The sequence below is a fragment of the Phaenicophaeus curvirostris genome, chromosome 4, assembly GCF_032191515.1.
Source record: "Phaenicophaeus curvirostris isolate KB17595 chromosome 4, BPBGC_Pcur_1.0, whole genome shotgun sequence".
NCBI lineage: Eukaryota > Metazoa > Chordata > Aves > Cuculiformes > Cuculidae > Phaenicophaeus > Phaenicophaeus curvirostris.
In genome coordinates this window covers 22,812,578-22,828,833 of record NC_091395.1, presented here as the reverse complement: position 1 = coordinate 22,828,833, position 16,256 = coordinate 22,812,578, and the positions used below count along the sequence as shown (strand labels likewise).

Genomic DNA, 16,256 nt, shown 5'->3' with positions numbered 1-16,256 from the left:
AGATTTGATGACATTATGTGTATTTATTAATGCCTACTGGAATGTTCTTCACACTTTTATTAATGGCTCATAAATTATCTTAATTACCTCAAAATCTCAAAAACTGCCTCTGGAATCTTTTAGAAGTGTTTTCTCTGACAGATTGATGATATTCAGTACACTCAGGATATTTTTTGGAAGAATTATTAATATGTTGTGTTTACATCCAGTGTAAGATACTAGCAGCTGGCTATTATCAGAGAACACTCATTTCTCTATAAAAGAGGCAACGGGAGCAGGAAATCCTCTCCCCAGCAACTAGAAATTATGGTTCATGGTGACTGCCTTCCAGAGAAGATTACCGTAAAAATTTTTTGATTCATAACTTAGTCACCACTCACTTTGAGTTTTGAAATGTGATGATTGTTTTACATATTGATTTGGCAATATTTAATTCTAATAATTATTCAGTTAAAAAAGAATACCTACTTGAGATTGCCCAGATGGTAAAATTATTGCTTTTGTTATTTCTCCAGTAGTTCCTGAGTGTTTCAGGTTTTATTAGACCAATAACAGTACAAGCCAAGGGCAAAAAACCTGCATGAGTGATAAGCATAAGATGCAGTGTTGAATGTGGTCTTCTTTCTGGTTTGTATTGATTTGAGATTGCACGCACTTGCACTTTTGTCACTCCAATGAATTCTGTATTTGAAGATTAGACACTCCACTATCATATGTTCCTGATTCAGTAGCAGCAGGGACAAGGATTAATGATCTAATTAAAAACTATTTCTACAAAAAGAGACACTCAGTTAAAACTATGCAAAACTCAAGCCTCTCAAAAGCTAATATGCTTAATAACATAGATAATATCCATCTATGCATCCATTCAGATTTTTTAATTTAGTGATATAGCATTTGTTAGAAGAGAATTAATCAGCTTGATGCAAATAAGTGCAATATTGATGATTTGAGCCAAGCTGAAGTGTCTGAGAAATTATTTCAGTCTTTTATAGGTGTGATCTGTCATTCCACCAGATGGCCAGCATTTTCTCTGTTGTAGCTAGCGGAAGACTAAATTTCAAACTCAAATGTTATGTCACTTTCCATTTTTTGCAATTTAAAGGATTAATTGGAAATAGCATAATAAAATTACTCACAGACAGACTTCTCTCCCTGTATGAGCCAATGATTTCTTTAATGTTACACAGACAGGACAGGTCAAAGCCAGTGTTGTGTGTGGGTGGCTGCATACCCACATTCAGTAGCAACAGTACAGCTATTCTTAGCTTGGAAAAGGGACAAACAACCCCAGAAGAAGATTAGGAAGATTAAAACAAAATAATAGTTTGGGAGACAAAAATAAGACCATGAGTATTGCATATCTGTGAAAGCATCAGCTCTAAAAGATAGCTGAGCACAGACACCAGGCTCTGCAAATCAGTCTCCTGGAAAAGATACTTGAATATCTGTTTGCATAGTGGGAAAAATAAGAAGGTTTCTAGGGATCTGTTGGGTACTCTTTTCTGCTTCCTTTGAAGAAACTTGAAACTTATCTTGTTGGGTATCACAAGCATTCTGAGTTCTAAATCTGAGTTCAAGATTTATAACGCCTATGTTTCTCATAGTCAGAAACCAAGATCCACTACAGCATGCAAAGATTCTCTAACCTGTGCTAATATTTTCTGCCCAAATGAAATGTATGATCATTGTGATCTGTGCAGGTATGGTTTTTTTGTTAAGCAATGTGAGACTTGAGCAATGCTTTGTGCTGGTAATTTCCAATCTTCATATGGGCTGTCTGTCTTTTCTCTCTCTTTTCATACAAGTCCTCTCTCTTTTTCTTCTTTCTGAGTATTTTACAGTGGCTAGTAACATAGAATAGTGTGCAGGACTGGCTTTATATGAAGCACACTATGCAGGATTTTCCTTTCCATAGTCACTGTAGGTATGCAGCAAGACCAACCCATTCCCTACTTCTGTCTCTCTCCAGACCTGCTTGTGCTGACATGGACGTAGAAATGATAATTCACACAGATGTACCCTTAGTCCTCCAAGTACTTTCAAATTTAAGTGACTTTTTGGCCTGATTATACCAATGGACAATAATAGAAATTATTTTCTGTTAATAAGAAGTTCAGCAAGTAGCTGTTGAGAAGATGACACATCACTGAGCATCTTTGCTGAAATTAGTTCCTCCTTGAAGTCTGGTATGATAAAAACTGCATGACATTTATACTGTATTTGTTTTTCCAGAAACAGGAACTTATGATTTGAACAAAGAAAAGTCCAGGAGAAGAATCTGCAGGCCAGACTCAAGGACTCATCGCTGTAAATGTTCTGGTGGCTTTATTTTAAGTCATAATAAATGGTTTTGTGAAGGTAATATGTGAATCTCCCATCAGCTTTATTGCATCAGATGAAAAAAATCTTCTTAATAATAACAATAATACACTCTTGGAAGCATATTTTTCACTACAAGTTCAGATCAGAAAAGACATCAAGGCATAAAAATCCCTAACTTGTAGGATTTGCCTGAGTAGCAGCCATAAAATCTCAGGAAATTCACCAGCATTGCTTTCTGAATTTGAACTTCTGAACCTCTTATGTGTCTTCAGAATTTTACTAAAGTCATATTGGAGTCAATTTTTTTCGATGATTTTTTGTCTAAAGAATGTGTATAATGCAAATTTTTTGAGTGTCCACGGGAGTTAACTGGCACTGGAATGTGTATGCGAAGTACTTTTGAAAGGCTTCGGGCACTTACGCTGAACACGTGCAGTCTGTGTAGGATTTGTTAGAAGGTTTTGAAAGCTGATTTGATTAAGGTCTGCAAACTTGCTTTTATATAATTTCTTAGGACTAACAAATTTTTGTAAAATCAATGATAATGTCAGTTTGTTTCGTTAATGTAATTACTGCACAATGGCTGGTGATGTTATTCTGACAGAGCAAGTGCTTCTTTTGGCAGATATCAATGAATGCAGCTTCTGGAATCATGGCTGTACTTTGGGCTGTGTGAATATCCCCGGTTCCTACTACTGCACTTGCCCGAGAGGTTTTGTTCTGCTACCTGATAGGAAAACATGTCATGGTAAGTAGGAGTGATACATAAATGGCTCCAGTGTGATGTTGGAGAGAGTCCTCATTTAACACTGGAACCACTGAAAGTTTTGCGTGTTGAATTGTTTGCTTCCAATCCCTTATTATATAAGTAGGATCAGCTTAAACTCAGTGAACCAATTTCATGTGTCATCTTTAAGGAAGTGTAAGTTACACATGGGAAATCAAATGTGAGCCTCTTTAGTGGCTAAAAAAAAATAAAAATAAAAGAATCAGTTCTCTAGAGAGACCTCTTTGCTCAGATTAGGCTCTGTGGCACATTCCAGATAGATAAGCAGTTATATCTTTTTAAACACAGTCTCTGAATTTGGCTCACTTTGTCTAGCCCGCATAACAATTTGCACAGTCTCTGAATGAGCAGTTTACAGCACGATCTTTTTTCTCTTCAGATTAGGATTGATAGCATTGCTAATGTGTATGAAATCAATAAAGTTAAATGCATGTGCATGTTTTGCAATGGATAAGATAGACAAAGTGCTCATAAAGTTTTTTCTTCTGGGAGATTGCTGCACTCATGGGTGTGGGTGTGCTCTCTTTTATCATTTAAATTGAGTGTAGGAAGTATACCTGAGAGAACTTATCCACACAAAATAGCTACATAAACCAGGAAGCTACCTTAAACTGGATAAGTGTGAGTAAACTAAATGCAGAGAAATGGAGGGGAAAAAACCAAAGATCTGTCAGTCAATAATTTCCAAGGACCATATTTTAGTCATAGTAGGAGTAAGAGGTGTAGAGTTTTGTTCTTCCTCTGTGTAGCATTGTGTATCTCTAGCCTACAACTGTATTAAGCTTTTCTAAAGTAAGTCTAAAACATTAAAGTGAAATGCATACATGTTTTGAAGCCTTGGGATATTCCCAGTCACTTTTCTATTTCATAATTAGATGAAACTTAAGCATAAGCAAAGGGTCCTTTTACCTCATTTCTATGGAAATAAAACATTGGTTCAAGTAGAAATGCCAGTGCACATCAATGAGTCCAGACTGGATCATGGCAGGATCAGAACCTAGGGTATATTAAATATTGCTGCTTGAGGGTAACAAAGTCTAACAGACTCTAGCAGTCAGTCTATCTATTTTAGACCTCTCAGAGTCACTTCTCCGTCTCTATAAAGAGGGAGCCAGGAGCAGTATTCAGTGGCCCAGACCTGGGGTCCAGGTGTGACAGCTGCACAAGGCAGCCAGATGTGATGGGAGTCCTGCAGCCAGAGGCTATTTGGACGTGGGCTATCCTTTTGTGCACAAAACAACAATCAGACACTGTGCAACTGAGTACTACTTTGGATGACTATCTTGAGCTATGTACCTATAATTTGAGTGACACAAATTAGATGGAAAATAATGTTTTCCTAACATTAGGCTAGGGATGCAGCATGGACAGTGTAACTCCTTAACTACTGCAACACAAGGCAGATATGTCACCATCTATGCAACTTGAAAGAGAGAGATAATAGGTGAGAAGTCCACATGCTGAGAAGACATTTTGATGCTTTGTCCTCTGAGCTCTGCGCAAAGCTCTTAATCTAAAGCCATAAGCTCTAGTCATAAAGAAACAATATCAATTTCTTGACCCTTTTTACTGTGCTTAAGGAGTTAGAACAATCTACTCCAGAGTGCGGTTGCCCTGAAGGAACAATATTTGTAGCAGCTATGTACCATTGAAGCCAGTACATGCAGTCAATTCAAATAGGTATCTGTAGGAAACCTGCATTAGTTCCAGTCTTCCAGAGTGTGTTGGCATGTGGCACTAGAATTGACAAAAAGAGATGCAACACAGCAATACATAGGGTGGAAAGATGACATCCTGTGAAACTGCGTTAAAGAAATACTCAAATACTCAAAAAAATGTTGGTACTCCAACAATTATAATGGAAAAGTGAAGGAAACTTCTTGCTAATTCCTCAGATAGTTTTGTCTGTACAGTTTCAAAAATTACTGCTGAGGAACACAACTGTGTTTCTGGAAGACTGATCTCCTGTTTTCGTTGATTATAGCTCTGTTACCCTTGTAGTAGTAGGAAAATAGTTTTTCCTCACTCTTTTTGTGTTTTAAACTTATTCTTTCAGTATAACTTCCTTGTTGTTTCAAAACCTGATATAGTTTTCATGAAATGTAAAAAAAAACCTTCTAAATTATTTCTATTTTGATAGAACTTCTTCATACAATTTTGGAAAATTTAAAGCTGATCAATATAATGACTACAGGATCCTGCAATGTTGGCTTTCTCCTTTGCTATAAGGAGAAGGTGGGAAAAAAAAAATTGGAAAAAAACCCTAACCAAACCACATCTCAGCACCCCCCTTTCCTTCCTTCCTTCCTTCCTTCCTTCCTTCCTTCCTTCCTTCCTTCCTTCCTTCCTTCCTTCCTTCCTTCCTTCCTTCCTTCCTTCCTTCCTTCCTTCCTTCCTTCCTTCCTTCCTTCCTTCCTTCCTTCCTTCCTTCCTTCCTTCCTTCCTTCCTTCCTTCCTTCCTTCCTTCCTTCCTTCCTTCCTTCCTTCCTTCCTTCCTTCCTTCCTTCCCTCCTTCCCTCCTTCCCTCCTTCCTTCCTCCCCACCTCCCTTCCTAGCATTAACATCTCCTTTGGGTGGATTAGTAGAAGTTTTTATCATAATTTAATTTCTTTTTTCCTCTTTGAATTACTGTAGAGCTGATATCCTGTACAAGTAATGATACTGAATGCAGCCATGGTTGCCTTCAAACATCTAAAGGGCCTGTTTGCTTTTGTCCTGAAGGATCTGTACTCAAAACAGACGGCAAAACATGCACGGGTAAGTAATACTTTTCTAGCTGCAGTGACTGCCAGAATCTGTTTGTTCCTGGCACTGAGAGCCAGAAGTGAATGATGGCATTTCACGCTCCTTTTGGACAGCTGTAAATGATTGTGTAAGATAGGAGGCAATGGAATGTCAAGCTCTTGGAGTACTGAAAAGAGTAACATTCATCATTTTTCAACAGATGTTTCTTAGCAGCGAGGTCCAATGTTTGCAGGTGAAATCTTTGTGTTGTCAGCACAGGTCAAGACACCTCCTAGATGTTTGTTGCAGATGTAGGAGACATCCAAAGTTTACATTTTAGGAGAAACCTGGAGATGATGTCATTGACATTGTGCAACCCAGATTCAGAGTAACTCTAACTTACAGAGACTTAATCTAATACCCACAAATGGATTATTTTGCAGTCAGAATATTTGAAGCTGTTACACCCCCATTCCAGCAAGTTTTCTCAATTTGGGGAACTGTAGCTTTTCAACTGTATCTTTTTACTCTTAGGGGTCAAGATAGTCCTGTTAATGCCAGACTTACACCTTGAAAAATCCCCATCCACTTTAACATCCCTTACATACTGTAGACTGTACTGTATACACAGATTCTGTCAGTGTTGCTGGTTTGCTAGGGACACTCCACAGAGTAAGTACAGGTTGACATTGTGGATATAACCATTGTACAGCTCCCAAAAGAAAGTATGGTTCCTTTTTGTATGAAATCCTGGTATGTTGTATTAGAAAGGCATGTATTTAGTCAATTCACCATCCTAGCCTAATTAACTTCTGAGGAATGAATGGCATTAATTTACTGTTTCTTCGCATGGTGTGCAAAGTCTGATATAATTTTCTACTCAGTTGTAGATAGAATGAGATTTGCATCAGAGAAAGAGTTCTCTGAAAATATGAACACATGGCAAACCACTTCATATATCCAGCTCCACAACCCCCTATCTTTTCTTGTGAATCTTCAGGAAAAACTTTCAAAAAGTTACTACTAATTTGCTTTCACTTCACTATACTTCTTTCAGCAGGAGGACTTTCGATGAATCTATCAGTCACCAAGATGCTTCGAACTGTAGAAATACTGAGCAGCATGAATTGTTCTTTTGCTTATATTTATGATTTTGTTGGGTTTTTTTTTTTGTTAGAATGGCAAATTTAAATTTTTCAAATGCTCTGTTTAAGGTTGTACATCTCCAGATAATGGTGGCTGTAGTCAGATATGTTCTTCTTTAAGCCCATCCTCTTGGGAGTGTGCTTGTTTCCCTGGATATAAGCTTCAGCGAGATGGAAAGCACTGCACTGCTATAGGTAGGTACCTTGGTATGCCTCCGTATTTCTGCCAATAAAAGCAAATACATTTTAGAGTCTTTACAAGTGGATTGCATAACTGGAATCCGTTTTCACACTGGCTTTAGATTATTTTGTGAAACTTGGGAATTGTTATTTGTTTTGAAAAAAAATTACTTATTTTAAAATATGCTGGAAAAAGCACCAGTATAAGGTTCAGTCTCCGTCACAGTAAATTAATTCTATACCCTACTTCCGCATTTCACTCTGGGCACCTATACTGCAAAGATCTGTCTGTAATTTTCAGATTTTTGTGCCTTCATATAAACATGGGTGGAATTTCCAGAACTGGGGGTGAGATGTGTACACATGGAGAACAGGGCAGGGAACAGTCTGTTGAAGGACCTTCCCTACAAGGATATTTCTCCCCTACTTGCTCCAGGAAGCCCAAGAATTTGATGGGATGTTTGGATTCCAGACCCTTCTGCTTCTTTTGAGAAAAGGACAGAACCTGGTGATCAGCAAAGCATAAGCAATTGCAGAGAGAGGAGGAAAGAGACGTCTGTGATTTGTTTGAAAAATAAGGCAAAAGCTTTATTTTTTGGAGGACAGTATTTTTCTTGCTTTTACTGTGAAAGGCTTCTGATGTCCAACAGTCAAGTGTTCTGTCATTTATGGTGATGCTGTGAAATGCAGAGGGAAGATCATCTTGAGGCTAAGTCACTCAGTGTGTAGTGTAGCAGGGCTAGTGGCTGACTTTATCACAAAATTTGAGACTGATCTTGGGCAAACCCTGACGCTGAAAAGCTGTATTCACATTTATGTTTGATTACTGAGGCAAGTGGAATGTAAGGCAAGGACCTTAATTTCTTTGGTTTTTCTGTTCCTCATTTGGTCTTCTGCCATTTATTTATCTTAGGGAGGCAGTGATGCAGGCTAGAGATCAATTTGAACCTAGTGGAACTATCTAGTGTGAATTTTCATCAACAGGTCCTAAGCCATTTTTGTTGTTTGCAAATGGCCAAGATATCCGCCAGATCAGTTTTGATGGAACAGATTACGCAAGTTTACTTGACTGGCAGATGGGAGTAGTCTTAGCGCTGGACTCTGACCCGGTGGAAAATAAGGTAAGGCATTAAAAAATGAGAGGATTTTGAAGTGTTGCAAGGACAAATGGATTGGGCTTTCATGTGCTTTAACCTTTCTGCTGTCAGTGATCCAGATTACACCTTATGCTGCTTGTTGTTCCGTTGCCTGTCTAAAAGCATAACTGATAGAGGATGACAAACACACGTTGAAGAATGTCATCCTTTACTTCCTGATCAAATGTGCTTTGTACATTGACATGGCTAATTCACACAGAATTCAGATTTCGAAATTCACTTCAGGCATGATTTCAGTCTCAATGAACTTCTGTATATTTGACAGTTTTCTCTCTTTAGATTTCAGTACTGGAAATACATTGTGTTGCATTTTGGTGGGTTTTTTTTCACTGGGTAGCTGTAAAAGCAACAGTATCTTTATTTCTGTGCAGCTACATCCCACAATCCCCACTAAATGTAGGAATAATCTTAACAATAATTTCCCATGTCCTGATAGGTATTGAACAATACTGCTGAATGCTCATTGGGTTTATTGCTTTTATGAAATGTGTTCCTTATGTCACAAGATACTGCTGTTGGAAACACGATCTTTCTCTACATAAAGAGCTGTTTGTCCATGTGGTCACATCCCAGTGCCCTACTCCTTACCTGCGGAGTTGTGAAGGAGTTCACCCCTGATTTGCTAAACCTTCTGTGGCAGATAGTTGTTTTTTCCCACGGTGAGATTAATTTACACCGTAAAAGTGCTACAAAATGATAATGGATAGTACAATGAAAGCTGATGAGGAGCTCAGTTAAGTTGCTGGAAGCATCTCAAGGCCAGGATGGACACAGCTAAACAAATGTAAATGTTACCAGATCTGAGTTGCAGAAGGATCATTTCAGGTGCTGCTGGAACGTTGCCACTCGCTCCTGAAACACGGCCCTGCTGGGGAACCAGCAGTTGTCCTGTGCTGTGTCAAATGTAAATCCACTGAACTGGTGATACTGGGCACGCATTTCTGTAGGGACCTCTGCACAATGGTGGGGTTGGCAGTGTGGAGGTGGGTGATGTGAGGTGGGACAGCCAGGCTGCAGCAGTCTGGTCTTGGCACAGAACTGGGGCGCAAGTTAAATTAGCTCAGCATTGATCTGTGCACCCATAGCAACTGAATTAGCTGGTTTAACGCTAGAGGGCCGCCTTCCAGCTTTGTTTGGCCTATGTTTAGCATCAAAAGGAAGTTATTTGGTTTGTCGCTCCCATTTGCAAAGAAAGCCTCAACATGTCTTTGCATATAGTAATACTAAAGGACTCTGCTCCCTCTGATATCAAATACAAGACAAATTTATTTCCTCATCCTTGAAAAGCACAATCCTAATTTCCCCACTGCAGAGAATTTTTTTTCAAATGAAAACTGAGAAGCCTCTTCTTCAAAATATAAGAGCCTTAGAGAATAGAGACCTGGTTAAAAAAAAAAAAAGGAGATAAGAATAAGCTGAAAGAAATAGAAGAAAATTATGTAACTCCTTCCCCCTTCCCAGCTACTTGACACACAGCACTACTCTCTTCTACTCACTCCTCTCTTTTTAAAATGAGCAGCCAGTGAAATGATAACGTGCTGCTTTTTACCTGCTCCTACTTTTACTTCCTCAGCTGTGCTTCATGTGAGGTAGCTGCTCACCGAAACTAAACCATGGGATTCAGAGAGCTGTATATAGGGCAACCAGGATTTACAGCTAAGAACAAGCCGCCTGTTGAAGTCATCCTGGTTGAAGGATAAGTGCCTTTTTATTTGATCAGGGATCACAGCTTGCCTATGCAGCTTCTTGTGAATTAGCAGTTCAGGGAACTTTCAAGATGAAAGTTATTTCAGAAGTGGAACTATTAGAAAAGTGAAACAGAAAGTTAGATAGGAACTAATAACACTTCATCTGTTATTTGTTCACAGATTTACTTTGCCCACACTGCCTTGAAGTGGATAGAACGAGCTAATCTAGATGGCTCGAATCGTGAAAAAGTTATTCATGAAGCTATAGATATACCCGAAGGCCTTGCTGTGGACTGGATTAACCGTAAATTGTATTGGACAGACAGAGGGTACATGTTTCTTAGTGCATTTACATTGAAGCATGCCATAAAATACTTGAAATAAATGACTGGTGATACAGAAATAGCTGAGATATCACTCTAAATTCAGTAACACTTCACATTCTGGTTGAGTAGCTGTAATCTTGAGTATATGCAGTTGAAAGGTTCTTTAAAACTAAAATGCTGGAGGTTCACTCTAAGTCTGTTATTGTGTTTTTATCATTGTCTTTCCAAGAAGCAAGGATTTGGACACAGCTACAAGGAATCTAAAGCATGTACTACATGTATACATTTATGTATGTGCACATGCATGTGTGAATATATACATGCACACATACATACACTTATTTCTATACATACAATACATGTGTACACATGCATATACATTTATATCATTATATATATTGAGTGTTACTGCACTAAGTACATCTTGGACAGCAGTCAGCATTGTTGACAGCTAGAATCATGCCCCTTTAAGATAATGCAGAGCCTTTGTCTATTATCTCTGATAAAAGAGGAATACCCACTGGCACACAACATGACTTCACATTTCAAACGTTACCTACCCTTACATGCAGAGAGAAATACAATCAACCTTTGTTGAAAAGGCAGTGTCAGAGCAGAACACACATGAAGTCTTCTTGAAGAATAGTCATGATGTTTCCTTATGACCCATATTTCATTAGTCAATAAAAAGTGGTTTTGAATGTCAAGATCACCCTCTTTCTGCCTTTTAAATACGCTTTTAGTTCACTTCCTTGCTATTAAGTACAATCTTGTCTACATGATTGTGCTCCTGTATAAATATGCCAGTGTTTATTGTGAAATAGGAAACTGTGGTTCTTGTCTCCATAACACAAGAGTCAAGCGTGAAGCTGTGAATTGGTACCTGTCATTTCCTTCTCACATCTTTGTGTGGCCTTTCTATACAGGTTCGAGTGGGCATGGAAGGCTGCAGGTAGAGGCTGGTATATATTTGGCAATGTAAAGTTTGTAGCAATAAGTACAATTTCTGAAAAAAAATTCAGATTAGGAGACTAGCAATGTGGTTTCTATATTTGTCTCTGGCATAGATTTTAAGAATGATCATAAGGACCTTAGCTTCATTCTTTCCTGTGAAATAGATGTAACATGTAAGTTTCTTGGTGATTTCTGGATGAAAAATCCTATATAAAATTACTATTTAAACATAATTTGTCATACATTACATAATGCCATTCAGTTATGAGCTTTTTTTCCTCCTGACTCCCTTTAAAACTAACATTCACCTAGCAGTGATAATATTTCCAGCTCATTATTTGACCAAAAAAAAAAGGAGAAATTCTTGTCTCCTGCAGAGCAGCAAGTATTATATAATTGTGCCCTGGACCAGATAATGAGACTGTAACATAAATTACGTTGATAAAACAACTAGACATCCCACGTCGGCATGATTATTTCATGTCGTTGTAAAGTTATTTATCACAATTTTGTGCTAAACTAAAGCAATGCAAAAAGTTAATATGCTCTGCCTGGGAATGTAATTAAAAAGATAACAGGGAGAACCTAACACTGTCATGTGTGTTGCAGGAAGGCATGCATCGAAAGGAGCAACCTGAATGGAATGCAAAGAAAAATGATCATCTGGGAGGATGTCTCCCAGCCCCGAGGGATTGCTGTTCACCCATTTGCTAAGTAAGGCGTGATAAACCCAGTTGATTGGGTAATACTTGGAGAGGTTTTTAGAAAGGAATATGCCAGCCTTGCCTTCTTGGCAGTCAAAAAGTGCATTAGGCTCATGTTAGGGTAGTTGCCTTGAAGAGCTGTGTGAATTGCAATGTTTCATTGCTGGGTTTCTTTTATGAATTGGGACATGCTAATTCCTCATAGATTTAAAGAATACCAGAAGAATTAAAGATATTGTATGCAGTTTAAGCTAAAGAGAAGCACAAGCAGCTGAAGTCACCCTGACAGTTGTTAACACTAGACTTTGGCGTATCCATTAGTGTGAAGAAGATAAGTCACCTTTAACCAAGGGTTCTTGCAAAGGATTTTTTTGGCCACGTTTCAGTTTCTGAGGAAACTAAACCAAATCTACTGTTGTGGAGATGCATTGTTTTAAATGCATGTTATACCTTTTTATCTGTTTCTGAGAGGATCAAAGGACTTTTGAATGTTTAAACTATTAATGAAATTCTGGCTATTTTAATCAATGGCAAGGCTCCATGGATTTCAATCAATATGCCTGATGAATGAATCCAGATTGCAAGGAGGAGGTGTTTTCCTAGCTTCACTTGGTACAAAAGAGACCTGGAAGAATCTTTCAGTAGAGGTTGAACATGATAGTGATATTTTTGCAGGAAAAACTTTTCAGAACGGGTAAGTTCCGGGAGATTGTATATTCAAATTATTGTTAGAGGCAAGGGCTACAAGAGGGAAGGGAGGAGGAAGCATCACTAAAACCTTCCTTATTAGAAGGTTAATGATTAAAGGAGGAACAGACATTGTAGCAATGACCATAATTGTAAAGTCAATGTTAGAGAGAGGTCTGAGACACAACACTATCAAGAATGTTGATCCTTGCATTGGTTAAGGCAAAACAGCTCATGTAACTAAAGCTAAGTGAATCTGTGGGTTATCTTGGTAAACCTGACAAAGGCAGCTGATGCCCAGAAAGACTGGAGTCCAAACTTCAGAATTAATTTGTGGATCTGAATATCTCGATTTTAAGTGGCCGTCTTGGACTGCCTATTCTTTGAAAAATAGTAAGCACTCAGTGTATAACTCTCGGGACTCTGGAGCAAGACCTTGAGAGTCATGATTTTATTAAAAGGATAAAAAGTCAGGGCCTGATACTGGTTTATTTTTAAAAAACAAAATAACCTGTGGGGTCTTGCTTGCTTTCCACGGATGGTGGGTAATTTTGGTTCCATTTGTGCATTGTTACACCCTTGTCTAGACAAAGGTCTGGCTAATGCATTGTCTTCTGTTGTCTGGGTTCGCTAAACTGCTACTATGAGTCACATGGAAAACACAAAAGCAGATAGGAAGAGATGGTAGTTAACATCTGTGGGAGGAGTTGTTTTTGAAAGGTTTTGTGCCAACAGAGTGGAGATTCTGCATAAGTCCCAGTGTAATCACCTGCAGTCTTATGGCAAGTATTGACAGAACAGCAGCCAATATATTTGCTTGAAGTGTGCACTTTTTCTCATGTGCCTCAGGTCTGTATTGCTTTGATCTGATCTTTCTGCTTTGAAAGAACTCCACAGAGAGGAGGACAAACATTTACTTACTGACTTCCTGTATGCATTTTGTCTTCTAAAGGAGATTATTCTGGACTGACATGGGGGTCAGTCCCCGGATTGACAGCTCTTCACTAGAAGGCATCGATCGCCAGGTTATAGTCAGCACCGGTCTGGTGTGGCCCAGTGGAATAGCTCTCGACTACTTAGCTGACAAGTTGTACTGGTGTGATGCTAAGCAGTCAGTGGTTGAGAGCGCAAACCTGGATGGCTCTGGTCGTCGAATCCTTGCACAGAATGATGTAGGTGAGGCTTTGGTGTTGATAATTACCTACTGTTGCTTGTCAATGTGCATGTGTAGCTGCATATGTTACTGTGCATGTGAATTACTGGCCAGTGGCTGTGCTATGTATCCCATGCAACTCTGTGTTGATGTAAAAGGCATAATTTAGTTCTGTCACCCAGCTGACTTTTATTTTTAAATTTTAGCAAAAGAATACCTTTCTGTTTCACTTTGCTTTTACTAATCAAACACTTTGCATTGGACAGAGAACTCTTCTACCCTCACAGAAAAGTGAAAAGAAGGAAAAAGTTAATAATGGTTTGCTTTTCCCATGCATGGCTGCCTAGTGTAATTCAGGTTTTGCTGTGTTTATTACACCAGTCAGTTATATCGACGCAAGCCGGAAGAGAATTAATCTTGGCCACTAAGGTCCTTGAGCAAAGAACCTGCATCAGAACAGTGATGATTCTAAGAATCACTGTGATGATTCTAAATACACAACAGACACTGAAGGGAAAAATGATTTCTATAATAATTACTGGTGGTTGTTGTGGCTGAGGTTTCTATTGTTTGATGTGTAACTATGTTGTTCTGGAGCAACAGAGCACTTATTTGAAGGTGAGCAGAGTGAAGTCTTGGTGGAAGCAGTGTTCTGCAGTTCCTTTGAAAGCCCTGAGCATAGTGACTTGTCATCATTCCTCCCTTTTCCCCTGCTGTGCATATTTTTCTGTATACTCCACCTTGCAACTGCTCTGCAAAGGAAGCAGCCCGTTGAAAGTTTCACTTTGTTCCTCTACAAGGAGTGGGACAGCATCTTAAAGAGAGAAAACAGAGAAGGAGACCTAGGAGCACTGGAGAGAAGTGCTCCTTTCCTGCATGGAAAGAAGTGAAAAAGATTAAGTGCAGACCTATAGCAGTGTGAATTTAGAGAGCCAGAGAGTCTTGGTATGCTGATGTTTTGATAATCCTGTCAGTGGTACCAGAATTCAGCCTCTTTTCCTGGACAGCTGTACACTGGAGGATGCGAAGGTGGCATCTCCTCCTAGGCATTTCCCTGTAACATGAATTTTTATTGCAGCAGCTCCCTCTAGTGACCCTGTACTGAGAATTAATTCAGTACAGCTGCATGCAAAATAGATGAGATTGCTTCTGCTCTTCTGCTAATCCTGTTTTCAGCTGTAAGTAAAACAGCCTGTAAGCACCCATCCAAGGTAGTGAACAACACAACCATTCTTCTTGTTTATGAGACATGCTAGGTTTGCACTGTTGTGGAAGGAGTACATGTGATTATTAACATTTCTCATCCTGCTATCTTAATCGATGATGCTACACTTCCACTTTTGATCCTTAATGTATTTATAAGTTAAGAAGTTAAGGAATTACTGGTCAAAATGGGGCATTGTTTGTTGACAGTACAAGCTATAGATCCTAAAATGGTGAATAAATATTCGAATGAGGACAGTATCGACAAGTAGGGCTAGTTGCTCAAATTTAATGGGAAATAAAAATAAGAAACATGTCGTACAGTTAAGCATGGTTCAGTAGAGGGAGTGATGTGCGAACAGAATAAAGTATGATCTTCAACTTAAAAAATAAGGACACTTAAATAATTTTGCTTATGTAACAGTGCTTTTTCAGTTTAATTGTGATGTGTATTTAAAATATACTGACACATACTTCTTCATCAAGGTTTATCTGTATTTATCTGTTGTTTTGTTTAATTTGCTTTGAATTTTTTTATTTTTCTTTTTTCTTTTTTAATCTAAAACATTTTGGGATCCCAATTTCATTAGTGACATTTAACAACACCTCGTTGAGGCCCACATTTAAAACCAAAAACGCAGATCATAAAATCACGTGCCTACAAAACATACTCCTCAGAGGGGCTGAGACTGCAGTGCTAAAAAGGGAAGTGCATATTCAGACTGTGAGTAAGGACCAGGACAAAGCAGCATCCACTCTGAAACCAGGTGGACATTCATGGAAGAACAGAATGTGTTCCCATCTTCATTGCAAAAAACTTGCCCAAAGGCTATCTTGAAAGCAAGAGATTTCTAAATGTGTAGAAAGAATGCATACTCCCATATGGACTAATGACAATTTTCTATTTTGACAGAGGTATCAAAAAGATTCAGAATAATTTTGCAAAGATTTTTACATCTATAAGTATGTATGCCCTTATATGTAATAAAGTGTGATTTGGATTCTGAACTGCTGAGCTCCTCTCTGAAAGTCGGACTAGGGATCTGAGTCTCTCTAGAGCAGATAAAATTGAACTGCTAAGGAAAAAATGTTGTGCTTTGAACTTGAGGTGAAATTTCTTTTCACCTAATATTAGCCTTGTAAATGTTAGGTGCCTGATCTAAGCTGGTGTTTAGGTTCCTCTTGTAATCAGTGAAAAAAAGAGGAAGCTAACCGGGTGATCT

At 38.6% G+C, this 16,256-nt stretch overlaps 1 protein-coding gene across 1 annotated transcript in view; it reads left to right on the top strand.

Annotated features, from left to right (window-relative positions):
- EGF (epidermal growth factor) overlaps nt 1–16,256 on the top strand; it is a 58,021-nt gene that overhangs the window by 20,246 nt on the left and 21,519 nt on the right. Inside the window, exons 7-14 of the mRNA XM_069855505.1 lie at nt 2,236–2,361; nt 2,951–3,073; nt 5,747–5,869; nt 7,051–7,176; nt 8,146–8,282; nt 10,187–10,335; nt 11,896–12,000; nt 13,630–13,853. Of these exons, the coding sequence (XP_069711606.1) occupies nt 2,236–2,361; nt 2,951–3,073; nt 5,747–5,869; nt 7,051–7,176; nt 8,146–8,282; nt 10,187–10,335; nt 11,896–12,000; nt 13,630–13,853 (1,113 nt within the window). The remainder of the gene's footprint in view (nt 1–2,235; nt 2,362–2,950; nt 3,074–5,746; nt 5,870–7,050; nt 7,177–8,145; nt 8,283–10,186; nt 10,336–11,895; nt 12,001–13,629; nt 13,854–16,256) is intronic.